Source organism: Babylonia areolata, chromosome 1 (assembly GCF_041734735.1).
Source record: "Babylonia areolata isolate BAREFJ2019XMU chromosome 1, ASM4173473v1, whole genome shotgun sequence".
In the NCBI taxonomy this organism is placed as follows: domain Eukaryota; kingdom Metazoa; phylum Mollusca; class Gastropoda; order Neogastropoda; family Buccinidae; genus Babylonia; species Babylonia areolata.
Window position 1 is genome coordinate 14,176,269 of NC_134876.1, and position 27,668 is coordinate 14,203,936.

General features: G+C 41.8%; 1 protein-coding gene across 1 annotated transcript in view; it reads right to left on the minus strand.

Moving 5' to 3' along the window:
- Window positions 1–21,376, minus strand: part of LOC143291261 (acetylcholine receptor subunit alpha-1-B-like) — a 34,563-nt gene extending 13,187 nt beyond the window's left edge. Inside the window, exons 1-3 of the mRNA XM_076601090.1 lie at window positions 21,156–21,376; window positions 3,150–3,295; window positions 1,757–1,801 (exon numbers count right to left, since the gene is read on the minus strand). Of these exons, the coding sequence (XP_076457205.1) occupies window positions 1,757–1,801; window positions 3,150–3,295; window positions 21,156–21,201 (237 nt within the window). The 5' untranslated portion in view covers window positions 21,202–21,376. The remainder of the gene's footprint in view (window positions 1–1,756; window positions 1,802–3,149; window positions 3,296–21,155) is intronic.
- Window positions 21,377–27,668: the final 6,292 nt, after the last annotated feature.

The window sequence follows — 27,668 nt, forward strand, 5'->3', positions numbered from 1 at the left end:
TCCACTGACACCAGCACAACGACATATGGGACCTATTGAACACTCCACTGACACCAGCACAACGATAGATGGGCATCGAAAATGTTTACATTTGTTGGGTGTCTGTGATTCCAACTCGTCACATTTTTTACTGCGAGATCGACAGGCGTTCAACCATCTGAACCAGCAATAAGGTATCGGGCAAGTAGAGTATCTTTCGCTTCCTTACGACGACAAAAACAACGACAACACACACACACACACACACACACACACACACACACACACACACACACACACACACAACACACACACACACACACAGAGTATAGTGTCTTTGGCTTGTTTACGACGACAGAAACAACAACAACAACAACACACACCCACACACACACACACACACACACACACACACACACACACACACACACACACACACACACACACACACACACAGAGTATAATATCTTTCTCTTCTTCACGACAACAAAAACAGCAACAACAACGACAACACACGCACACACACACACACACACACACACACACACACACACACACACACACACACACACACACACAGTCCGTTTGATAAAACGTCTAGAGAATAGAAGTTAAACTGAAGATCACACACACACACACACACACACACACACACACACACACACACACACACACACACACACACACAGAGTCCGTTTGATAAAACGTCTAGTGAATAGAAGTTAAACTGAAGATCACACACACACACACACACACACACACACACACACACACACACACACACACACACACACACACACCAAAAAATACATCAACTCAGCGCTGGTCACAGCTTTCCATCAGTCAACACGGAGACAAACACAAATGGCACAGAAAAACAAACACAGGTTGGACTCCATCAATGGTAATGGCTGACTGGCGCTTGGTTGTGTTTGAGGCGGCTTGGACCAGTCCGAACAGTTTGGATGCTTCTGCAAAGTGACCGACAATGACCTGCAGGTGGTTTTACTTGTGTGCCATGAGGGCACAGTCATCCACAAAGAGGGCTTCAAGGATGAGTTTCTCCAAGGTCTTGGTTCGAGTGGCGAGACGACGACGGTCGAACACGGATCCATCCAGGCGGTATTTGATGTATACGCCCAAGTCCAGATTTTTCACAGCATGGAGTAGAACCTGCGTGAAGAACAAGTTGAACATCACGGAGGCGAGGACACCGCCCTGTTTCACTCCGTTTGAGATGTTGAAGGAGTTTGTGTAGTCACCATTGGAGAGAACTTGTCCAGTCATGTTGGCATGGAAGAGCCGTATCAAGATGGTAAACTTGCGCGGGCAGCCCAGCTTCATCAGGATGGTCCGCAAAGCTTCTCTGTTTACAGTGTCAAAAGCTTTGGTCAGGTCTATGAACACTGCGCACAAGTCTATCTGCTGTTCGATGCATTCATCCTGGACTTGTCGCACAGCAAACACCATGTCTATGGTACTGCGGCCAGGATGGAAACCACAGTGGGCTTCGGGAAGGTTGCCCTCAGAGATGTTGGTGATGAGCCTGTTGAGGTCGATGCGGGCAAGTATCTTTCCAGCGATAGAGAGAAGAGAAATTCCTCTGTAATTGACAAATCATAGTCATACTAATACTATGGCAATATACTACACGTGTCACAAGATATAATGACTGAAGAGAGAGACAGACAGACAGACAGACAGACAGTCACAGAGAGAGAGAGAGCAACAGAGACAGAATCAATTAGGCCTGTGTGTCCTTAAGGCATTCACTCACCAGAACCCACCATCCGGAGAGAGACATCGTCTGTGCCCTGATATCCTGAAATCATCATCATCACAACCATCCGATATCAGCAGTACCATCACCATCAACATCACCATCCTCATCACCATCAACATCACCATCGTCACTGTCATCATTATCATCGTCACTGTCATCATTATTATCGTCACTGTCACCTTCATCATCAAAATCAACATCACCATCTGCATCTTCATCGTCATCATCATCAACCTCACCACCACCACCACCGCCATCATCGCCATCCTCATCAACATCAAAATCACCATCGTCACTGTCACCATCACCATCATCATCATCATCATCACCATTAGCATCATCGTCATCTTCTTCATCACCGCATTCACCATTTCACATTTCACTTTTAATCAACATCATCACAACTACCATCAACGGCAGCAGCAGCATAGCACTGCCGTTACCTTCACAACATGTTGCAAAATTAAATGCAGTTGTTTAATCAATTAAAAGAACACTTATGTAGCACAGTCCTATTATTATGCTTTGTTGAGAAATTTATGAAGAAGCATCTAAAGGTATTGACTTGTAACTGAAGATACCCGTGGCACTATTCACAAGTATGTAAAATATTAGTACATGACCTTATTAGATATGTCTTGTCCTGCCAACAGAATGCGTGTACTTGTTTTATGACATATCTGGAGTTTGACACTGTTCAAATCAATGCCTCCATAAAATGTGACCATGACTTGTGTGTTATGAATTTCTTTCGTCTAACGGAATGTCCTGCTCCAACAGAGCTGCATTGCCGCCAGAATGGTGGAACGCTGGCCCCGTGGTAACACGCCCACAGGTTCGAGTCCCACACAGGAACCGGGATTTGCTGATCCCGCCCCACCCCTCCACTAGACTTCAAGTGGTGGTCTGGATGCTAGTCAAGATTTATTCCAAAAAGTCCCCGGGGACGGATGGGGCGATGGGTTGGGGGCATGGGGGAGGGGGGAGCATGGGGGGAGGGGCATGGGGGGAGGGGGGGGCATGGGGGGAGGGAGGGCATGGGGGGAGGTGGGCATGGGGGGAGGGAGGGCATGGGGAGGGTGGGGCATGGGGGGAGGGGGTGGCACATGAAAAAAGAATTGACAAAAGGTTAACAGTACAAAGCGACAATGTCTGTTGCAAGGTTAAACAGTATATGACGAACTTGCAATTACGTAATTTGAATAATGCAGCATTTAGAGTATCACCTGAACACAAAAGCATCTAATTTCAAATAACACGAACTGCACTGACAAAAAAAAAACGTGATATCTAGTCGAGTAGAACGGTGATATTTATTTTTAAACTTGTGCATAATATGTTTTCATAAAGTCAGACAAAGTTTCAACAAACTCATTCTCATACTCACGATGGAGTTGAGGGACGTGGGCACGATGGACAGGGTGACCACAGTGGTTTGAGTGGGCCTCACAGACACGTCATACTGGGCAGTGGTGAACAGCGCTGTTCTGAGGGCCGTCTCATCCCCCGTAGTGAACCCCGTCACAGACCCCACTACACGGAAAGGAAAAGGAAAGTTTCTATAAAGGTTCCACACAAAAAACAAAAAGGCGGCAATACAAGGCCATCCAGGAGTCATGACCTGGGTGCGGCCCGGCCCCCTAAGAGTGTAAGGAGTTCAGGGCTGAAACACTTGACTGAGGCGGGGCTTCTTCTCTGAAGACCTTGTACTGTCCAGCTTTCCCTAGAGTTTCTTATCACAACTACTGCTGCTGCTGCTGCTACAAATAGTACTCTTATAGTCCAGCCGATCGCATAGGGCCATATCAGGACTGTAAAAACCATACAAATGCTCAACCGCGTCAACACAAAACTGTCACATCTACAACAACAACAAGAACAACAAAAAAACAAAAAAACAAAAACAAACAAACAAACAAATAAATTTAAAAAAAACAAGACAAACCCACAAAACACAGTTTATGACACAGTATCCCAACCATTCAGCTCCTCATGCTTACGACACCTGCCATTCCGCTTAATTTATCATCCCCAGATTACAAAAAAAGAAAAGAAGAAAAAAATCATAACAAAGGAAGAAAAAAAAAGAATACTTCAAAACCAAACAAAAAATACACAGAAAAGGTCATATCGGCAAATAACACTTCAAAATGGGCAGCTAGTGCCCATCCCAGTGTTTACATCTCACTGCCTAATCGCCATAGCAAAACACAGCACAGATAGTACATCATAGACTACGGAAAAGAGAAAAAAGAGTGTCAAGGCTTGCTGGAAAAAAAAGAAGAAAGGGGAATGGATTGGGAAGGCGGAAAAAGGAGACAACAGTGAAGATAGAAAAAAGGCAGAAACAAAGAGAGGGACAGAAGAGAGGAAATCTCTAGCACAGAATTTCCAGAAGGATTTATACTGAAAGACCCCCGGCATCCACACGGGGGACTACCATTGATATTGATGATAGTAATTATGACAATAATGACAATAACAGTATTGATGATGAAGATGAAGAAGATGAAGATAATAGCAACAACAACAACAATAGCAATAACGATAATGATAATCATCATCTACTACTACGACTACTACTACTACTACTACTACTACTATAATAATAATAATAATAATAATAATAATGTTGCTTTTCGCTCAATCGAGGGCTGATTACTCGTCAGTTCTTGACTAATCAAAACCAGTTAAGATAGCCCAAACTGTTAACCAGGCTATTAAAACAATGATTAAAAGACCAATTCACCCTTCATTTTTCTACACTGGGATCACGCCCCTCTCTCTCTCTCTCTCTCTCTCTCTCTCTCTCTCTCTCTCTCTCTCACACACACACACACACACACACACACACAGCCATACGCATGCGGACGCAACCAACCAAAATAACGCTGGCCCATAATTATAAACACCAAAGCATTGTGCTGTGATTTTAAACTTGCAAACTCTCAGGATCAATATCAGTTCAATATGCTCCAAACCCTATTTCTTTCAGGTTCATCCCCTGTATTGTTGATCCGTATATAGTTTAATTGAGGCCAACAATAGTTTCGATTTAATTGCTCTCTCTCTCTCTCTCTCTCTCTCTCTCTCTCTCTGTGTGTGTGTGTGTGTGTGTGTGTGTGTGTGTGTGTGTGTGTGTGTGTGTGTGTGTGTGTGTGTGTGTGAATAGAATAGAATAGATTTTATTGTCATGAAACCGTAAGGTTTATAAGACACAATTGCAATGGTAAATGAATGAACGAATGAAAAACACAATTTATCAATCAGTTAATGCGGTAAATAGCAGCAGCATTCATACACAAATTTTCCTAATCTTGTTTGTATATATTCATCATCTGTTAGCATCACCTGACTGGGAATATGTCCTGTGTTATTCGAATTTTGAATATCCTTTAAAAATTGTTGCCTTAAGGTTTTATATTTAATACAATGATCAAGAAGATGGATTTCGTCTTCCAGGATGTTACACTTGTTGCACAATCTGTCTTCTTGTGGAATATTTAAATATCTACCTTTCTCAATCTTTAGGTGTGTGTGTGTGTGTGTGTGTGTGTGTGTGTGTGTGTGTGTGTGTGTGTACCTTTCTCAATCTTTAGGTCATGTGTGTGTGTGTGTGTGTGTGTGTGTGTGTGTGTGTACCTTAGTTGGGTTTTCCGATAATGCCTGAGGTACCTATCATTGATTTTCATCAGATAATAAGCGATCTGTTTCCGTGATGGGTTAAACCATTTATTTAGAAGAAAAAAAAGAGGAAACGATTTTTTTTTTCAATTAAAAGAATTGACTTTCTTTCACCGGTGATTAATTGAAAGCTTTCTTTTCTTCTTGTTGTTGTTCTTTGTCGTTTATTTGTTTGTTTGTTTGTTGTTATTGTTGAAACTTTCTTTTTGATGTTTTTTTTTTTAATGATTCTCGACTGTTTTGATTGCTCTCTTCTTCCCTCTCTCTCTCTCTCTCCTCTCTCTCTCTCCCTCTCTCTCTCTCACTCTCTCACTCTCTCTCTCTCTCTCTCCCTCTCTTTTTCTCTCTCTCTCTCCCTCCCTCTCTTTCTCTCTCTCTCCCCTCTCTCTCTCTCCCTCTCTCTCTCTCACTCTCTCTCTCACTCTCTCTCCCTCCCTCTCTTTCTCTCTCTCTCTCCCTCTCTCTCTCCCTCCCTCTCTCTCTCTCTCCCTCCCTCTCTTTCTCTCTCTCTCCCCCTCTCTCTCTCTCTGTCCCTCTCTCACTCTCTCTCACTCTCTCCCCCTCCCTCTCTTTCTCTCTCTCTCCCTCTCTCCCTCCCTCCCTCTCTTTCTCTCTCTTTCTCTCTCTCTCTCTCTCTCTCTCCTCTCTCTCTCTCTCTCCCTCTCTCTCCCCCTCTCTCTCTCTCTCTCCCTCCCTCTCTTTCTCTCTCTCTCTTTCTCTCTCCCTCTCTCCCTCCCTCTCTCTCTCTCTTTCTCTCTCCCTCTCTCCCTCCCTGTCTCTCTCTCTCCCTCTCTCTCTCTCTCCCTCTCTCTCTCTCCCTCCCTCTCTCTCTCTCTCCCTCTCTCTCTCCCTCCCTCTCTTTCTCTCTCTCTCTCTCCCTCTCTCTCTCTCCCTCTCTTTCTCTCTCTCTCTCCCTCTCTCTCTCTCTCTCTCTCTCTCTCTCTCTCTCTCTCTCTCTCTCTATCTGAGCGCATTGGGTTTCGTTGCTGGTCAGGCATCTGCTTGGCAAATGTAGCGTAGTGTACATGTTTCACCCAGGAAGCAGTTGCTCGACACTGAAGTTCTCAAGTTTGATGACCCAGCCACCCGTCCCGCCGTGTTGAAGTCTTCTTCTTCTTCTTTGTTCGTGGGCTCCAACTCCCACGTTCACTCGTATGTACATGAGTGGGCTTTTACGTGTATGACCGTTTTTACCCCGCCATGTAGGCAGGCATACTCCGCTTTCGGGGGTGTGCATGCTGGGTATGTACTTGCTTCCATAACCCACCGAACGCTGACATGGATTACAGGATCTTTAACGTGCGTATTTGATCTTTTGCTTGCGTATACACACGAAGGGGGTTCAGGCACTAGCAGGTCTGCACATATGTTGACCTGGGAGATCGGAAAAATCTCCACCCTTTACCCACCAGGCGCCGTCACCGAGATTCGAACCCGGGACCCTCAGATTGAAAGTCCAACGCTTTAACCACTCGGCTATTGCGCCCGTCAACCGTGTTGAAGTGACTGTCCTCCCTCTTATCGCACCGTCACTGATAAGACAATCGCGCTATTCGGGTTCAAGACCAATGGCCCCGGATCGCCCCCGACGGACTGGAAACGTAGATAGCCCGTTGTCTACAGAAGCTGCCTGTCTGTGAAGGCGATCTGGGGCCTTTGGACTTGTAGGCCAAGATGGCAAATCTGTAGCCGGACCTCAAAGAGTTACCAAGGAATGGTGCAGCTTTGTATTGGAGTGATGGTCTGGAGGTAACGCGTCCGCCTAGGAATCGAGAAAATCTGAGCGCACTGGTTCGAATCCCGGTACAGACGCAAGTATTATCCATCCCTCCACAAGACTTTGAGTGGTGTTCATTCGGATGTAACGATAAACCGAAGTCCCGTGTGCAGCATGCACTTAAGCGCACGTAAAAGAACCCACAGCAACAAAAGGGTTGTCCCTGGAAAATTCTGCAGAAAAATCCACTTTGATAGGAAAACAAATGAAAAAAACCCAACAACTGCAAGCAGGAAAATACACAAAAAATGGGTGGCGATCTCAGTCTAGCGACGCATTCTCCCTAGAAGAGCAGCCCGAATTTCACACAGAGAAATCTGCTGTGACAAAAAAGAGTAATACAATACAATACTATTGCACCAGATGGTTTGGTGAAGTACTTTTCAGGAAGGGCAACGCAGCTGAAGTGTATTCTGGCACTGAACGATCTCACACACATGGTATAGTTCTGACCTGTGTTGTAATGTAGTGCTGCATTGAGAATTGCCGTGATGCAGCATCGTGCTTTGGTGTTGCATCCAGGAATCGTGTGATGCAGATTTGCGCATTCAGTGGAGGTGTAGTGTGCTGGAGGCACACGCAGACATCGGAACTTGCAGCGAGGGAAAACACTGGATAGACTTGCAAATAGGAGCACTATGATCACAGTGCCGCGTTGGATGGTGATATGATTCAGTTATTGATAATGGAGCGTTGGGAAGGACTGTCTTGGGTGGTGGTTCTACACAGTGTAGTACAAAGTTCAGGGGAGGACAGTGTAGGGGGTTGTATAGCATAGGAATGGCAATGCACTGAAGCGATCATTCGAGAGCATTGGTGCGGTGTAGTGTTTTAACGAGTGGGTCAGCGCATATGGCCTTATCCGCTATGTGCTATGCGGTGGTGTGGTGGTGTTGGGTCATGTGGCGTCGTTGTCTGCGTTGTGTGGGATTCCCTTGTGAGGTAGCGAGTTAGAGTGTATAATAATGGCGTCACGTATAATTTCGTCGTTTTGGAGTTCGCGATTGATCTTTCGTGTTTGTTTTGCATGTCGCGCGCGCCCTCAATGTGTGTGTGTGTGTGTGTGTGTGTGTGTGTGTGTGCGTGCGTGCGTGCGTGCGTGCGTGTGTGTGTGTGTGTGTGTGTGTGTGTGTGTGTGTGTGTGTGTGTGTGTGTGTGTGTGTGTGTGTAATACTCTGAACTCTAGGTATTCTATTCGTCATAAAAAATGTATATAGGCTCATCGTTTTATAGGTTTATACTATATATATATATATATATATATATATATATATATATATCACTCTGAAACCTACTGCGATTTCACCTACAACGTTCGTTCGTTCGTTCTTTAGTTTAACGTCTTTTCACTGTAAGTGATATTAGACCTACAACGTGACTGAAGAGATGGCTGTAACAAGCGATTGACAGTTGCCCTTTAAGTTTTATCAAACGTGGGATGGAATTATTTGCGTGCGTTCGCGTGTGACACTTCTCTAGTCTCCTTTGACTTGTAACATTTGGTTTAAACAGTATTCTATTTGAAACATGCCACAATACAACACAGATATAGATGATCAGGAAAAGAAAATTCTGTTATATAAAGTCCTGTCCTAATACATGTACATACTCAATATGTGACGGATGGAAGCGTAGAGTGCAGCCTTGTCACGCAGTCCCAAACCAAAATGGACCCCCATTGTCATCGTCATCGTCATCCTCCTCCTCCTTCACCATCATCATCAGTATAAACTAAACAGTCTAAAAGTCTGTGGCCTTTCATGCCCTGCTCTCATGGTGACCTCAGTTTCGATACCCCTCCACTTCTGTGCTTGGGGTGAGTCCTGTCAATGTCTTCAGTGTCGATTCATGGGGTGCTGTTGTTTGAGAGACGTGGTGGCGGTCTCCACTCTGGGAGGGACGCTCACTCAGTCTGGCTCCATGACTAAGCCATTATTGACGTTAGTAGGGGGCTTAGTAGGTGGTGTCCTAAGTACGTTAAAACAGAACAGGCACCACTGAACACCACCGAAGTGACTCAGCAGCAGTGCAGAGTCTCCTCTGGTGTGTGGCCTCCTGGCGACCTAACATCGATGGTTCCCTGCAGACTGTCGACGCTGGAACTGTGACGGACGAACCCGGGTGTGGCCGTGTATGGGGGTTATCTAAATGAGCGGCGTGGGAGTAATGCCACTAAAACGGTGCAGATGATGGGGCAGCAACAAAAAAACAAAAAAGAGAGAAAAAAAAAGAGAAAAAAAGTGACGGATGTCATCATAGCTAATGTAACATTTTCATGTGCCCCCCCCCCCCCCACCCCCCCACCACCACCCCCGCCCCCCCATCCCCGCCCTCCCACCGCAGTTTTGTTAAGGAAACACGTCTTGTCTTGACATCAACACATCAAAACAGGACAGCTGGTCTTCACCCACAGACTGTGAACACAACGGGAGGTTACCGGTCATATTTGAGTCAATATTTAATCGCTGTACTTGTGGTGAGTGGTTCTGACCTTTCTCGCTACAGTGATCACGCAGATTGCGAAAGAGGCGAATTCCCTCCAACTCTTTCCGCGCTGCCTCACCGGCCACCCTTATACTTTGCTTATATTTGTTACAAAACTACAAGTAATGCGTGCGTGTGAATGACTGGTGCGAAAGCGCTTTGATCCAGCGCTATATAAATACCATTATTATTATCATAAATGATAAAAGTGCAAATAATGTCGCAAGGCACATTTCCAGAACGTCCAAGTACATTGTGCATGTTTTTTTGTTTTTTTTCTGTTTCTTTTTCTTTCTTTTTATTTTTTTCACATGAACAAGAAGGGTGCCCCCCCCCCCCCCCTCCGCACACACACACACACACACACATATATATACAAGCACACAACACACACACACTTACACACACACACACACACACACACACACACACACACACACACACACATACATATATATATATATATATATATATATATATATATACAAGCACACAACACACACACACTTACACATATACACACGCACGCACGCACGCACACACACACACACACACACACACACACACACACACACACAAGCACACAACACACACACACACACACTTACACATATACACACGCACGCACGCGCGCGCGCTCGCACACACACACACACACACACACACACACACACACACACACACACACACACACACAGAGAACTTCCGTTGATTCTCTGGTCAAAACATCTCGGCATAAGGTCCGCGCTGCGCTTCACTGCGCACATATTGTTTTTGTAAGCCATCAGCTTTCCAGCGTTGCACCTCACCGTTCTTTGGCCCTGTTTGTATGCCTGGAGACTGCCCTGTTTGTATGCCTGGACATTGCCCTGTTCGTATGCCTGGAGATTGCCGTGTTTGTATGCCTGGACATTGCCCTGTTCGTATGCCTGGAGATTACCGTGTTTGTATGCCTGGAGTTTGCCCTGTTTGTGTGCCTGGAGTTTGCCCTGTTTGTATGCCTGGAGATTGCCCTGTTTGTATGCCTATAGACTGCCCTGTTCGTATGCCTGGAGATTGCCCTGTTTGTATGCCTATAGACTGCCCTGTTTGTATGCCTATAGACTGCCCTGTTTGTATGCCTATAGACTGCCCTGTTTGTATGCCTGGAGACTGCCCTGTTTGTATGCCTGGAGACTGCCCTGTTTGTGTGCCTGGAGTTTGCCTTTCAAGCAGCCATTCTCCGTTTTCGAAGGTGCGCATGATGGGTATGTTCGTGTTTCCATAAACCACCGAACAATGACATAGATAACAGGATCTTTAACTTCCGTATATGAAATTCTGATTGTGTATACGTGAAGGCCTGTGCGCTTGAGGTTCTAGCAAGTCTGCAGATATCTTGACGATGGAGATAGGAAATCTCTCCACAAGACACAACCATGATTCGAACCCAGGACTCTAGGAACGAAAATACGGTGCTGTAACCATCAGGCTTTCGCGTCGTTCGTCCTTTCGTTTAATCATGGTAAGTTTTCCCTGTAGACCTTCCGTCAGACAGGCAGTCAGTCCCTGGGTAATCCATCACAGGGATCACAACCAGCAGGCGCACAGTCCGTGGTCCACGTGCTGAAGTCGGTCGTTAATTTTCTGTGATGGGTTCGCCTTTCATCTCGTGCATGAGTATGGCTCACGGTTGCCAGTTGTGATGTAGATTTATTTATCTGTATGGCGTCCCCACTTCCCCCCTAACGCCCTCACCCCCTTCCCACCGCCCGCCTCCAACCTCCCCCCCCCCTCCCTCTATCTCTCTTCCCTTCCTTGTGAGGGCAGTATCTAAAGCGCACAGCACTTACTCCTCTTCCGTCAACACAAAAATTACGAATTTTCTGATGGTATGCCTCTCTCTCTCTCTCTCTGTCTCTGTCTCTTTCTCTGTCTGTCAGTCTCTCTTTCTCTCTCTCTTGCCTATTGTCAATAGTTATTCATTATAGTTCTCTTTTTTTACTTCAAGTCTGAAGCTCGACGCCAAAATAAGCATGTGTAAAAAAAAGAAAAGAAAAAAAAGAAGAAATCAAAGAAAACAGGATCACCAAATAAAAGCGAAAGAGGCCTTTTTTCTTGATCATTATGTTGTGAAAACGCTGCATGATGTTATGATTACTGTCTATCAATCACATCTGTACGTTTGGCTTCAAGTCTGAAGTTTAAGCAGAATATTACATTACTTTTTTTTGTTTTAAATAGTTGTTTTCAGTCGATGATTTTGTCATTCATTCATAGACAATGTTCTCAAACGTTTTGTACTTGCCCTAACAATCCCTACTTGGGCCGGTAAGCGCTGCCAGTGTGCCTACATAAATCAATCGATATAAAAGTGATCTGCATTTTCGAAATAAGCTAAAGATACCTTTTATTATGGAGTCTATATTATGCGTTGTATAACTTTACGTCGTGCTTCAGTTTTGAAATGGCATGATGTTTTCAAATATACCGCCTATCACATATTTGATGAATTCTATAGGAAAATTCGTCTCTAAGAAAAAAAGCCTAGCCAAGGCAAAATGAAAGAAATTCATTCCGTTTGCCAGAAAGTATTCATTCATCACGAACATTTGACTAAGCATATATTGGTTGCTTAACCATTGTCTTCAAATAAATGCAAGACGACAATGCATAGTTTACGAAGTCATATGTCTGAGTGAATTTAGCTATTAAATGTTGCATTGAGTGTCAAGTATATACTAAAACAATATATAAAAAATGTTGCAATAAAGATCAGTTCTGTTTTCATCAAGCTTACATTGTTCTAAGCAACAGCAAATATTTCCCCAAATATGAAGAGCTAGATTGAGAGTTCAGTGAAGACCTATTCATCAGCAACAAGTCAGGCGGCCGTTTTTGTCTCTGATCCACAGAAACGCACGTGCAAATTGCGAACATCACTTTGCCATTAGACCAGCTGACCAGCTATTCAGAATCCCGGGACAAATACAAGCTTCAGTGAAATCATCCTACGCTTCACTTAACATAGCACACCGACAATGAAGACACAATGGTGTCATTTTACCTGTTTTCATGTTCAGCAGAGCAGTTGTCACCATCGTGTTACTCTCTCTCCCTCTCCACCCCCCTCCCTCCTTCTCTCCCTCTCTCTCTCTCTCTCTCTCTGGTTTCCACGTTCTTTATATTTTGGAAATTTATTTGATGATTTGATGAAAACTATTTCAACAAAATATAATAACTGTTTGTCGTCGTGAAATTCGTAACGTATATTAATTTCCCTTTTCTTTCCCCTTTTTTTCCTTTTTATTTTTTTCTTTCCATGTCCAATCACCTGAAATCCTTTCATTGAAAAATGGATAGTTTTAACTGATTTAAATTATCATCAAGTACATGAATGTTTTGTTGTTGTTGTTGTTGTTGTTTTATTGTAGTGTATCAAAATTTTAGAATTACCAACATGTATGAAAGTGTTGTGTATGTCACGCTTATGATTACTGACCCAGGTGTTCATGATCGTGCTGTGTGTGTGTGTGTGTGTGTGTTTCGAGGATGAAACTGTTGTATATATGTGCTACTGAATGTACTTTTTGTAAATATACAGTAATAACAGTAGGTTTTCGCCGTGGTGAAAGTCTGAAGACAAAAATCAGACAATCTCTATCTCACGCTCTAACTAGAAGCTGAACAGTTGGCTCTTTGCTCAACCTTTAACAATCAAAAGTTATCTAAGTCGAGAGCAATGAAGATGACTTCATTTTTTTTACCATTCGTAACATCCTAAGGAAAAGTGTTTTCATACTACGTAATAGACTTTTTTCCTGGTCAAATCATACATAGCAAACCCATGACGAAAGCTCCACGGTGATTCATTGTTATGTTATACGCACACGCAAACAGAGAGAGAAAATCACAGACACAGTCACACAAAACACACACACACACATGCATACACACACGCGCGCGCGCGTGCACACAGACGCACACACACACACACACACACACGTCCCCAGCTGCCATCCCCACGCGCTCTTCCCCACATTTATCACACACTGATGCTGCCCCAACCTGCATGTACCTGAATGGATTTCCCGCTGATTGTCTCTCTCTCTCTCTCTCTCTCTCTCTGTGGTAACAGTACATCCCTCGATGGTCTGTGTGTGTGTGTGAGGTAACAGTACATCCCTCGATAGTTCTCACATTGTCTCTCTCTCTCTGTCTGTCTGTCTCTCACACACTGTGTGTGTCTGGTGCTGATAGTTTACCTTTGTTTCTCAAGTTATTTGGTGAATAGCTTCAACCCATTGTCCTATACGTTGCTGGACTTTAGGGACCTTGATACTACAGCATGCCATAACATTATCAGAAAGGTACACTCATTTGTTTTCAGAACGTTTTTGGAGGACTGAAATGACTGATGTGTTGTGTTATTCGTGGACAACTTTTCAGCATTGCAAATGTTTTCATATGAACTCTCTCTATCTCTCTATCTCTGCGTATTCCATGTTTTCCTACCTCTTCTAGAGCTATGGCTATTTCATTTATGAATAAGGAGAAAAGTGTAGGACTCAAAATGCACCCCTGCTTAACACCTAAAGGACAACCAAAAAGATCAGTCATTTCCTCATTCACACGAATACATGATGAAACTGAAGAATACATAGCTCTTAAAGCATTAAAAAATGGGCCAGATAATCCTGCTCTCCAAACAAGGAAGCATGATGGACTGAATCGAAAGCCTTTCTCAGATCTATGAAAGCTACATACAATTTTTTTGCCTTTTCTACTCAAACATTTCTCTACAATAGATGATAAGGTATAGATATGATCAATCGTTGAATATGATTTTCTGAAGCCTGCCTGCTCTTCAACAACTTTTCCATTGTCATCCATCCATTTAGTAAGTCTTCTTTTAAGTATACTCGTATAAATCTTACTGACCACACTTAACATCGCGCGGTGTGTGTGTGTGTGTGTGTGTGTGTGTGTGTGTGTGTGTGTGTGTGTGTGTGTGTGTGTGTGTGTGTGTTTGTGTTTGTGCGTGTGTGTATGTATGTGTGTGTGTGTGTGTGTGTGACTTATCCATATGTCAGCTAAGTAAATTGTAGGATTGTGTAATTCAGAGTCCAAGCAAAATTGTAATGTACTAGAATACTGTCTGTTATTGTTGACAATGTTAGAAGCCTGATGACTTATGAACATTAAACCATCTGGAATCTGGAATCTATCTGTGTGTGTGTGTGTGTGTGTGTGTGTGTGTGTGTGTGTGTGTGTGTGTGTGTGTGTGTGTGTGCTTATATGTGTGTGTGTGTGTGTGCTTATATGTGTGTGTGTGTGCTTATATGTGTGTGTGTGTGTGTGTATGAGTGTGTGTGTGCGTGCGTGTGTGTGTGTGTGTGTGTGTGTGTGTGTGTGTGTACGTCAATATTTCCATTATCCATGGATGAGCAAGGATGGATAGAGCATTGGATAGAGCTAAGTGGTGAGGAACGAACCATTTGATGGAGCCAGGGACCCCACCCCACCATACCCCCTGCCCCAGGACCCAGAGGGCAAACACATCGTGTTCAATCAACACCCCACAGCCCACCACGGGCAATGTTGACGCTGCACGGGCTTAATCTGCCGGTGTCTGCTCCCCGATGCATTGCGTGGGGCCGCCGTGACACACACAGGGGTTTGGGAATCCCGTCACCACACTGGGAACTGCTGAGCGCCTGATGATGATGATGATGATGATGATGATGATGATGTTGGTGACCACGACGACGAGAATGATGATAATAATGATAATGATGACGGTGATGATTATGACGAGGACGACGACGATGATGGTGGTGGTGGTGGTGGTGGTGATGATGATGATGACGACGACAAAGACGACAACGGCGACGACGACGACGACGATGATGATGATTATGATGACGAGGACGACGACGATGATGGTGATGGTGATGGTGATGATAACATTGGTGGTTGTGGTGGTGGTGATGGCGACAGTTTTTGTGGTGGTTGAGGTGGTGGTTATGATAATGATCGTAGTGGTAATGATAAAGGATAATGATAATGATGATGATTATGACGAGGACGACGACGACGATGGTGATGGTGATGGTGATAATGATGATAACATTGGTGGTGGTGGTGGTGGTGGTGGCGACAGTTTTTGTGGTGGTTGTGGTGGTGGTGATGATAATGATCGTGGTGGTAATGATAAAGGATAATGATAATGATGATGATTATGACGAGGACGAGGACGACGATAGTGATGGTGATGGTGATAATGATGATAACATTGGTGGTTGTGGTGGTGGTGGTGGTGGTGGTGGTGGTGGCGACAGTTTTTGTGGTGGTTGTGGTGGTGGTGATGATAATGATCGTGGTGGTAATGATAAAGGATAATGAGGAGGAGGAGGAAAAGGAGGAGGAGAAGGAGGAGACGTGGGTGTCGGGGATGAATAATGATGATGACAACGATGGTGGTGGAGGTGATGATGATGACGACGATGACGACCACGACAATAACGATGATAGTGTTGGTGATTATGACGACAATAATGAAGACAATAACGACGACGACGACGACGACGGTGGTGGTGGTGGTGGTGGTGATGGTGACGGTGGTGGTGATGGTTATAGTAGTGACCACAACGACGAGTATGATGATGATGATGACGACAATAACGATGATGATGTTGATGACGAGGACGAGAGTGGAACCGTGGGAGTCAAATGAGAAAGACACAAATTAGAAAAGCTTCGTTGACACTGATGGATGCATCAAGTCCCCAGGTTCCGTGAGCAACTTTCATGGACACAACACTGTCACCGTTGACACTATCACCACCACAAAAAAGTAGTTTGCCTCTGGTGATGTGTTATTCGTGGACACCTTTTCAACATTGCAGATGTTTTCATATGAACTCTCCCACCCCCCTTGCTCTCTCTCTCTCTCTCTCTCTCTCTCTCTTAACAGGGAAGTATTAGTGTATATTACCGCGTGTATGCGTACGTGCGTAAGCTGGTGCTTATGTGTGTGTGTGATAGCGCGCGCGCGTGTGTGTGTGTGTGTGTGTGTGACTGAGTCATATTTATGTTATTTTTGTGTTTCGCGTTTAACTTTTTTTTCTTCTTTTTTTATACTGTCTACAGTGTCCGTACCGATTTTTTTTCTATTTCTTCCTATGTTCGTTCTTTTGCTTAACGTCTATTGACATTTGTGATTTTAGACAAAAATCAATTATCTCCCCCACCCCACCCATGCCTTAAATCATCACTACTTTTCCTGTTCCTCTCTCCTCAATTAGCATTTTTTTTTTAAAGAAAAAAAGGGAATATAAACGAAATGAAATAAACTAACTAGTCAACCAGTAGAATCACAACAAAGAGCCAAAGGGACTCCAAAGTAAACTCTGAACTATTTCAAATACATGTTGATTATCATATAAGACATTTTTAATGGATGTAGATGGAATTACAGATTTTGTACAGTACATAGGTAAGTATGGTTTTAACTGTTCACATTTATAGATGATATGCACGGGGGTAATTTCATTGCCGCAAATGCAAATCAAATTTGAAGTATATTTTGTTTCTATGGCACCCAGTCGTAGTCTGTATATTAGACTGGTGAGCCTTCTGCTACTGTGATGTCCTTTCGTTTTAAAGTAAAACATGCGATCATTAATTCGCGAGCTATTGTCAGTATTTTCTCTGTCAAGATCAGATTCCTGTTTTAGTTTATTGACATGGTTCCCGCAAGTTTTCTCCAGCAGAGAATAACCTTCTTGTAATGAATGTGGAATACGAATTTCTATGGCACTGTATATGTTCATTGCGCCTTTTTTCGTACAACGATCCACCCGCTCATTTCCCACGATCCCTTCGTGAGATCTCCCTTCGTGAGAAGGGATCCAACAAAAATTAATCTTTGTTCCACGGATGGTAAAAAACATGAATTATATGACGAGTTTCTGTTACGAGTTCTCCTCTTGTCTTCAAATTAAAAGATTTTAATGCTTGTAATACAGATATAGAATCGACACAAAAAAAACACTTGAAATATGGTAATGTGAAGGTCTAGTAAGTGATTTAATCCCATTAATATAGCCATAAGTTCTGCTGTGAATATTGAAAAATCTTTACCGATATGATAGTGTTTCTCTACTTTTAATGACGGAATAATAAATGCTGCCCCTGCCTGATTGTTATCAAGTACTGAACCATCTGCATATACTTTAAGGTGATTTGGGCAATTTTCTTGAATGTGAGATTTAACAAAATCAGGGAGAGCAGGGCCTTCAGCTTTCTTTAAATCAAGGTAATTAATGTCAAATGTTGCGTTGTTCATCTCCCATTTAGGTATTGTCGTACATGACAACCGAGGGCTGTTTGATTTGGGTTCACTCCTGGTGTTTTAAATATGCCAGAGGTATAAGTCGTGAGGGAGTGAATAGACTGTGCTCTTTTAGGGAAATGATGGTTTGATTTAAACTGACTTCGGCAATATGTGAATTTTGAACTGTAGTACTTCTCAAGATATATTTTGCTGATGCAAGTTTTATCTGTCCTTCAAAGGGTAATATTTTAATTTCTGTGTATGTTTTTAAAGTTGAAGCATGAACTGGAACACCAATAGCAAGCTTATATGCTTTACTATCACACTTTGTAATTTCTTTAAGAAGTATTTTGGTGCAGAAAAGAATACCTCTTGTGCACAGGTTAGCTTTGAGCGTACTAGCGATGTTGCTAGGTGGATAAATACAGAGGTATCCTGACCCCAGTGTTGCCTGCTAACAATCTTTAATAAGTTAAAGCTTTTTATAGCCTTTGTTAAGAGGTGTTCCAAGTGTATATTCCATGTCAGTTTTGATGTGATATATACGCCAAGGAATTTTACTACTTGTTTTATTTTATCACTGACCCATCTATTTCAAAAATGGGTAATGTGTCTGGGTTATAACCAGGAATAAACAGAATCATGCATGGCTTTTCTGGCTGCAGAGTCAATCCATTTTCTGACATATAGTTAGTCAGCTTATTTAGTTCTTCTTGATACAGCCTCTTTGCATAATTTATCGATCTGAGAGGGGTATTTTTTTTCATTGTTAGTTTCATCCATATGCATATATCGTCTGCATATTGTACCTTTTCAACATTAGTTGATAAAGACCGTGGAAAATCGTGAGTTAATATGTTGAAAAGTATTGGTGCGATTACCGATCCTTGTGGGATTCCCATATCAAGTGATCTGGAGTTAAAGTATTTCTTACCTTTGGTTTGATTACTTTATTGCTTAAAAAAAGCTTTTAAATATTTAAACATGTAACCTGATAAACCAATTGATTTTATTTTATAGAGTAATCGTGAATGTCATACTTGGTCATACGCTTTTTTATGACAAAGAAGGTGGCTAGCACGTTTTTTCTACGAAAAAATTGATGTTTTATCTCGTTAGTGATTTTAACTAGGTGGTCAGCTGCTGCTTGGTTAACTGGAATTACATTTTTTTTTCACAGTAATGAAGAAGCCTGTTGTGTGTTTGTGTGTGTGTGTGTGTGTGTGTGTGTGTGTGTGTGTGTGTGTGTGTGTGTGTGTGTGTGTGTGTGTGAGGGCATGGTGTAAAGAAGCTTTCAGCTTATCCAGTTTACCATTAATAAAACAATTGTCATTTGTCATTCTCTCTCTCTCTCTCTCTCTCTCTCTCTCTCTCTCTCTCTGTGTGTGTGTGTGTGTGTGTGTGTGTGTGTGTGTGTGTGTGTGTGAGTAGGATATGAAAAGGCTTTATTCCGGAATTTAAAGACAGAGTGATAGCTTCCAAAAAACAACAAAAATGTGGCTGTCTAAAATAGAAAATTGTATATTTAAAAATGGTTTCTTAGTTCAAAACATATGTTCGAGGTAAATGAATATATTGGGGTGGTAACAGAAAAAAACGACATGGGATAGATTTAGCCATGTTTCGATTCAGAACACAAGACTCTGACGCACATCCAAGATGGGTTTACACGGACTCATCCACACTCTCCGCTTGTCCAATATGTGGGTTCCTAAGGGAGGATGCAAGGATTACAAATGTCATAGACGCCTTGAAAATGACTTTTGATGACGACATACAATAAAATCACTTGCGAAATACAGTATTCGAAAGAGGAGTGACGGGCGCAATAGCCGAGTGGTTAAAGCGCTGGACTTTCAATCTGAGGGTCCCGGGTTCGAATCACGGTGACGGCGCCTGGTGGGTGAAGGGTGGAGATTTTTACGATCTCCCAGGTCAACATATGTGCAGACCTGCTAGTGCCTGAACCCCCTTCGTGTGTATACGCAAGCAGAAGATCAAATACGCACGTTAAAAATCCTGTAATCCATGTCAGCGTTCGGTGGGTTATGGAAACAAGAACATACTCAGCATGCACATCCCCGAAAACAGAGTGTGGCTGCCTACATGGCAGGGTAAAAACGGTCATACACGTAAAAGCCCACTCGAACGCTGACATGGATTACAGGATCTTTAACGTGCGTATTTGATCTTTTGCTTGCGTATACACACGAAGGGGGTTCAGGCACTAGCAGGTCTGCACATATGTTGACCTGGGAGATCGTAAAAATCTCCACCCTTTACCCACCAGGCGCCGTCACCGTGATTCGAACCCGGGACCCTCAGATTGAAAGTCCAACGCTTTAACCACTTGGCTATTGCGCCCGTTAGCAGCTTCATTACATGGATAGAAAGAACTGACTTTTTTGTTTTCGTGAACTTAGAAATGGATGGTCGAGAGTTAGTTTAATTCACTCCCAATCCCTTTCTTTTGTGTTCCGTCTTTTTTCATTGTATTGGCCATTATTGTTCTGATTTACACCGCCATGTCACTGGCGCTGCATAGTTAATGACATTAAACTTCTTTTTTTTTCTTTTTTCTCTTTTTTCCTCATGGTGGTGGTAGTTGTGGTTGTGATAGTGCTGCTGTTATTGTTATGCATATATCAAAGATATGATTATACATATTTCTTTTTCCCCCCTCCTATAAGCAGTTACTTTGGTGGTGGTGGTGGTGGTTGTGGTTGTGGTGGTTGTCATAGTGTTGCTGTTATTGTTGGTTGGTGGTTGTTGTTTGTTTGTTTTTTTTTTTGGGGGGGGATCTTCTTGTTCTTCCTATATATATATATATATATATATATGTGTGTGTGTGTGTGTGTGTGTGTGTGTGTGTGTGTGTGTGTGTGTGTGTGTGTGTAGTCAAATCAGTTAAGATATGTTTCCTCAAGTAACTATACAAATGCGAGTCTCCATTCAATTTTGAGTCCATTGCTTTATTGGATAAAAGCATGAACACTTTTAAGTATAAAATAGTGATATGGAAGCAAACATTATCAGCACAGAGAGATGGGTCAGATAGACAGACAGACAGAGACGCAGTCAGTCAAACGGACAGACAGAGACATAAACACCAGTATACTACAGCTACTCACCCAAAGCAACCCAGCACACGAAGCCGCTGATTGACTGCCAAAGCATTATGATCTTTTTATCTTTAACTCTTTTATCACATGCGTATCACACCAGCAGTTTCAATTTCAGTTTAAAGGAAGTGTGAGAGCAAGCACCAACTTCCACATTGAAAACAAGCGCGCAGAATTTAATTGCGGAGACCTTACAAGTCCCCGAGTTTCTCTAATCATTCCTTTCAGACTATTACTCCACACCCATTTTATACCTCTCCCCTCGTCGCTTGCTGCGCGCTCGTTAGCTTTGTCAGTGGTAAGACCGCTGCTCGCAAGCTGGCTGCCACTGGTCTGTGGCTGCTGATTACGTGTGTATACGCTTGGCTGCATTTAAGCTTACCGCGGGAGAGATCGTTCGTAAAGACTGGATAAATAAAGAGCTGATTCTGGATTCGTTGGGTTACGCTGCTGGTCAGGCATCTGTTTGGCAGATGTGGTGTAGCGTATATGGATTTGTCCGAATGCAGTGACGCCTCCTTGAGCTACTGAAACTGAAACTGAAACTAATGTATCTTCAATGTATCTTTTATTTACCTGCGTGCTAGCTGCTGAATCGGTACCATAAGCAGCATTGACCAAAAGTTGTGTACCTTGAAAATGGAGAGAGTTTCCGCTCGTTATTGTTATTTCATCCTGTACTCTCCTAAACCTCATTGATCTTTCATCACTGGAGCGGTCGCTGAATAAAGTGATTACAAATGGAGGAAGTTGAACACTGACATGGATTACAGGATCTTTAATGTGTGGGTGTGGGTGTGCCGCTGAAGCTTCAATATGTAGCCTTAACTTCATCAAGAGTTTGCGCCTTATAAATAGTAGTATTTTTATGTATCTATCTTTTTTTTTCTTTTTTCTTTTTTTTTCTCAAGGCCTGACTAAGCGCGTTGGGTTACGCTGCTGGTCAGGCATCTGCTTGGCAGATGTGGTGTAGCGTATATGGATTTGACCGAACGCAGTGATGCCTCCTTGAGCTACTGATACTAACATACTACTATGGAGGAAGTTTATGAAAACTGTAGGTTGTAAAGCAAGAATCACTTTGGATGTTTAATGCGATCCTGAGAATGTATGATGTTTGGCCTGTCTGTGTTTCTGTTTCGTCAGTAAGTTTATCTGTGTTATTGTTGTTGTGATTGTCGCTGTTGTTTTCGATCTTAGTTTCCTTCTTTCTTTCTTTCTTTCTTTCTTTCTGTCTCTCTCTCTTTCTTTATCTATCTATTCCTTTTGTTCGTTTGCTTCTTTCTTTTTTCTTTCTTTTTCTTTATACTTTATGGTTGTCTTAATCGAAGATTTGTTCTCATTGACAACGTCCTTTCACTTTCGGAATATGATTTTGCTTTTCAGTTCCCTTCTTGAAAGAGGCATCAGTTAAAAAAAATATAACAGGGTAGTGCACACGCACATACATGCATATGCGCATGCATATATATATATATATATATATATATAAATACATACATACATACATAATACAGACACAGGCACATGCATTCTCTCTCTCTCTCTCTTTCTCTCTCTCTGGCATTTGGGTGTTTTTTGTTGTTGTTGTCCGGCACTAGGAAATATACGACAAATGCTTATTAAATCTAAATACTACGAACAGCTATCTCTATTTAACGTCGTCAAGCAATACAAAACGAAGTTCTTAATTTTTCCGTGTTCGTATATAAGGCATTCAAATTGAGAGAAATCGCTACATCGTAAAGCCAATATAATGTATGTTTTGTTGTCTACATTTCTGACAGTTTGGTTATGTTTCGTTAAAATCATATTATGTTTACGTATACCCCTTCACTAGGGGCTGAGGCCTGAATGTGAATAAAACATTCCGATTGCGATTCTCTCTCTGGCAAAATACAATTCTGATTTCTGATATACGTCAATGCTCTAGGATCACTCTAGAAACAGAGCCGACATCTGTCAGATTATCTTTCTTCTCTAACCAGGTCTAACAAGTCTAAACGCTAACATCCATATCTTCTATGAGTGGAAGAGACGGGAGGGAGGGGGTGGGGGGTGGGGGTGCGGGGGGTGGAGAGGGGAAGGGAGCAAGTCTAGCAACTTGAACTAAAATTCCAGAATAAACCTGGATTTTCCAAGGTTGTTGATAACACCTGTGTTTTGCCCAGTTTGACCAGAAAGAGTACAATGCAAATGCTCCAACTGACTAGTAGCAATACAAAACCAACCGACCAAACACCAGTATTGCAAAACAGTAGGACACACCGTGACTCAGGTGTTCCCTGTCCCACCACAACGTGACGAGAGAATCACGCATAAGCTCTCACCAGTGGTCCGTGAACGTCCACCCAGTTACTGGTAATTGAATGTGCCTGCAGTAACCGTGGCCAGGTACCGGTCTTTGATTATCGTTACCTGTTCGACCTGGGTTATAACCCTGGGGTATGCTGCGTGTAAGTACTTATTCCGGGGTGTGTGCTGTTATGTCAGCGTTTAGACCTACTGTGTGTGGCAACAGAGAAACAAAGACAGCTGAATCGCAGCTCCGATTCTCTCTACAGCGAGTCACCGCTTCACTTAACACACTGGTTGACGCTGGTGAGAGTGACTGGTAGAGAATTTCGTTCGTTTATTTATTTATAGTCTGTTCATCCAAGTTGATGATACTAGACTGAAAATAAATTATATTATTATTATTTGGGTTATCATCGTTTCTGTCATAATGATGATGATGGTCATTATTCATTAGAAATCAACATTTCTGTGTATTCGAATGAAAAGGGGGGCGGTTGAAGTGGAGAGGAGGGGGTGGTCGAGGTGGGGGACAAAGGAAGGAAGAGAGAGAGAGAGAGAGAGAGAGAGAGAGAGAGAGAGAGAGAGAGAGAGAGAGAGAGAGAACAGAATGTGGAAAAGACAGAGTACAAAATGTAAAATGGAGAGGGTGAGTGTCAGTGATTGAAGAAAGAAAAAACATAATATTGGAAGGGTGTGTGTGAGAGGGGGGGGGACTAGGGAAGCGGAATTAGGACAAACAATTCATCAATAATCAAATGTTGTATGCACTACATCTGTAGATTATTATTTGAAAAGAGGTTCACGTGAGGACCTACAATAAACAACCAACTGGACTATTTAACACATAACTAGCTAACTTTAATAAAAAAAAATAAATAATAAAAAAAACAGTTTGAAATATATAACTTTTTCCAAAAAATGTTAACATTTGAAACTGGTAACACGTGTTCATGTCATTCCTGGAGGCAAAAAAGGTTTCATTTCTAAACAGCGGGTTAAAAAGTGCTTTACCGTTAAACGTCCCTTGCAAATGCATTCAATATTTTCACAATATTTTGTGTATGGGGCATTTAGTAATAACCTAAATGCCATGCTCTTAACAGCCCTGTCAGTTCTTTTAGCATTTGATAAGGCAGAAGTGTTAACTTCTAAAAACAGAAAGGAATTTAGCATATTTATTTCAACAATATAACACATTTCAGACGATGAGGAAGTTCAATTGCATTAAAGTGTTTTTAGCTCCAAGTTTTGCTAGATCGTCTGCACGTTCATTAGAAGAAAGCCGACAGTGTGAGGGAATCCAGCACATTTCAATATTAGTTCCTCTCATTTGAATACACTGAATCAAAAATCTTATTAAAAAAATTATGTTATAATTAATGTTTGTACAACCTGATTTGATAGACTGCAAAACTAGTTTTGAATCGACACAAAATAAAACATTAATCAAGTTTAGGGGCAGATCAATTAGATATGTTAATGCCATAAGGACGGCAATTAATTCAGCTGTAAAAATTGAGAAGTCCTTTCCAATATGCTATGACTTTTCAATTTTCAAAGCAGGAATTGTGTATCCAGAACCACCAAACTGATTTTCTAGAGCAGAACCGTCTGTATATGTTTTTAAGTGGTGGGGATATGTTTCAGACAAGTGTGATTTGACTCGAGAAGCTAGTATATTGGGATTTTCATTTTTCTTAATGTCACAATATTGAATGTCAAAAGCTGCTCCAGTTAATTTCCATAATGGAACCAGCACCATTATTAAAAAGTATCATGTGTGTCTTTTCAGTTGAAAACTGTAATCCATTATCTTTTATATAATGTTTAATTTGTCAAATTCTGATTGGTATAAATTGTTAATGTGACTGATATAACGCAAGCCCGTTTTCTTTCGCAAAGTTACGTTCATCCAAACTGCTATATCATCAGCGTATTGGGCGAGATTTATAGATTTAGACAAATATTTTGGCAAATCATATAACATAATGTTGAGCAAAAGTGGAGAAATTACAGATCCTTGCGGAATACCCAAGTTAATTGATCTTGAAGACGATAATGATTGCCCAACTTTAGTGATGATGCTTCTTTCTGTCAAAAGAGACTTTATATACCTGTATACATTACCACTCAACCCAATGTTTTGTAGCTTAAACAGTAATCTGGCATGTCAAATGCGGTCATAAGCTTTTTGTACATAAAAAACGTGGCCAAAACACACTTTCTCTTTGAAAAAACTGTTGTTTTATGTTTGTTGTTAGTTTTACTAGGTGATCTAAAGTAGATCTGCCCTTTCTGAATCCGGCCTGTGCAATCGGAATAATTCTATTTTTATCACAATAATAAGTTAGACTCATCAGTGTAATTTTCTCCAAGATTTTTCCGACATGCGATGTTAAGGATATAGGTCTATAACTCGATGGGTCTGATCGTGGTTTAGCTGATGTAAGTACTGGAGTAATGATAGCTTTTTTTTCCATATACAAGGTGTTTTACCTGTTTCCCAACAGTTCGCAAAAAGTATATGAAGAAGCTTGCACCATTCCTTAGGAAGATGACTGATCATGGTGTACGAAATACCATCATAGCCTACAGCTACTTTTTTATTTCCAAATGACGCAATTGCATCTTCAATTTTCTTTAGAAGTGAGTGGAGCATTTATGAATATGTCATTATTAGGAGCTGGTTCCTTATATTGTTCATTTGATTCACTATTAATTCTGATAGCAAACTGTTCGGGTGTCAATTCATCATTATTGTTTGCTTTGGCAAACATATCTGCAAAACTTTCCGCTTTTTCTAAAGAGGTAGGGAAACATTTCCCATAACTTTTGTAGGATATTCTTGAAAAGATAACCCATTTTTCATATCCTTAATTTTCTTCCATACTTTCTTTGTATCTTTGTAATCTGAAACTTCTTGAATACAATATTTAGACCAATATTGTCTTTTGGCTTGAGCAACAATTCAGTTCGATTCAATTCAATTCAAAATACTTTATTATCTGCTTCAACCAAAAACAGAAAATTCTCTTTAGGCTCACTTAAAATAAAATGCCCGTCAGCAAAAATCAAAGAGAGAGAAAAAAAAACAACAACAACAATTGACACACCCTTCACTTATCACCATGCACACATCAATTATTTTGTAAAAAAGAAAAACATGTGGGTAAGATACTATTACAATATGATTTAGAGCGTAACAACTGTGTGTGTGTTGCGTGTGTGCCCGTGCGTGTGCATGCATCGTTTTGTGCAATGATTTTTGGCTTTCCTCTTTTCTTCATGGGATTGCTCTACCCTGTCCTTTAGTCTTTGCTTGTCAATCTCCATGTTCTTATCATTTTTTAAATTCCTTAATATCCTTTAACCATTGTTTAAAAGACTTCTTTTTAAGTTCAACAGCCTTTGCACACGCTTGATTCCACCAAATATTACCACTATGCTTTCCTTTTCTGGCGGGTGTTCTTTTTGGAATTGATAATGCAGCTGCTTCAATGACTGTTTTAGTAATTTTTTCATAAAAGATATCAACGTCTAAATCCTCAATTTTATCTAAGTTTTGGCTTGAAAGAAAGGATTGATATTTTCCCCAATCAGCCTGTTTGTAGTGGAACTTTGGTATTGTATCATTACTTACATCGTTAGATTAAAAAATTTTATGAAGTTCTCTGAGTCACAAAGAGCTTTTTTGCACTTGTGAACGGAAAAATATTCCTATCTTTAGTCTGAGTCACAAAGAACTTTGTTGTTTTTTTTACTGCACTTGTGTACATCACCGCTGCAATTATGGTTCATTGTGTTGACATTTTCAGTCGCAAACTGGGTATAAATAAGTAAGCATCATTCTCCTCATCACACCGTTTACACTGACACCCGTTCACCGCGCTGTTTCCCAACTCAACGGACAAAACAAAAACGTGGTAAGTAGTGAGCAGACCATGGGGAACATGACATTCAGTCTGTATCAGACATCACATGAAATAGTCATGTTCCCATGCCGGAGCGAGCAGAGGAGATCACTTTGTGCCAGCACTGTGAAACAGAATGATCAGGGTTTGGTTGTGGTGTCTGTGATTCATCTTGTACGTTGTGTTGTTGTCTGGCTGTCAATCACTAAGTGTATTATGCTGTCATACCAGAGAAGTCAGTCTTCCACATAATTGCTCTGATTATCTAATCAATACGTTCTCAGCCATGTTTCCCGAGTCCTAATGGCTGGTG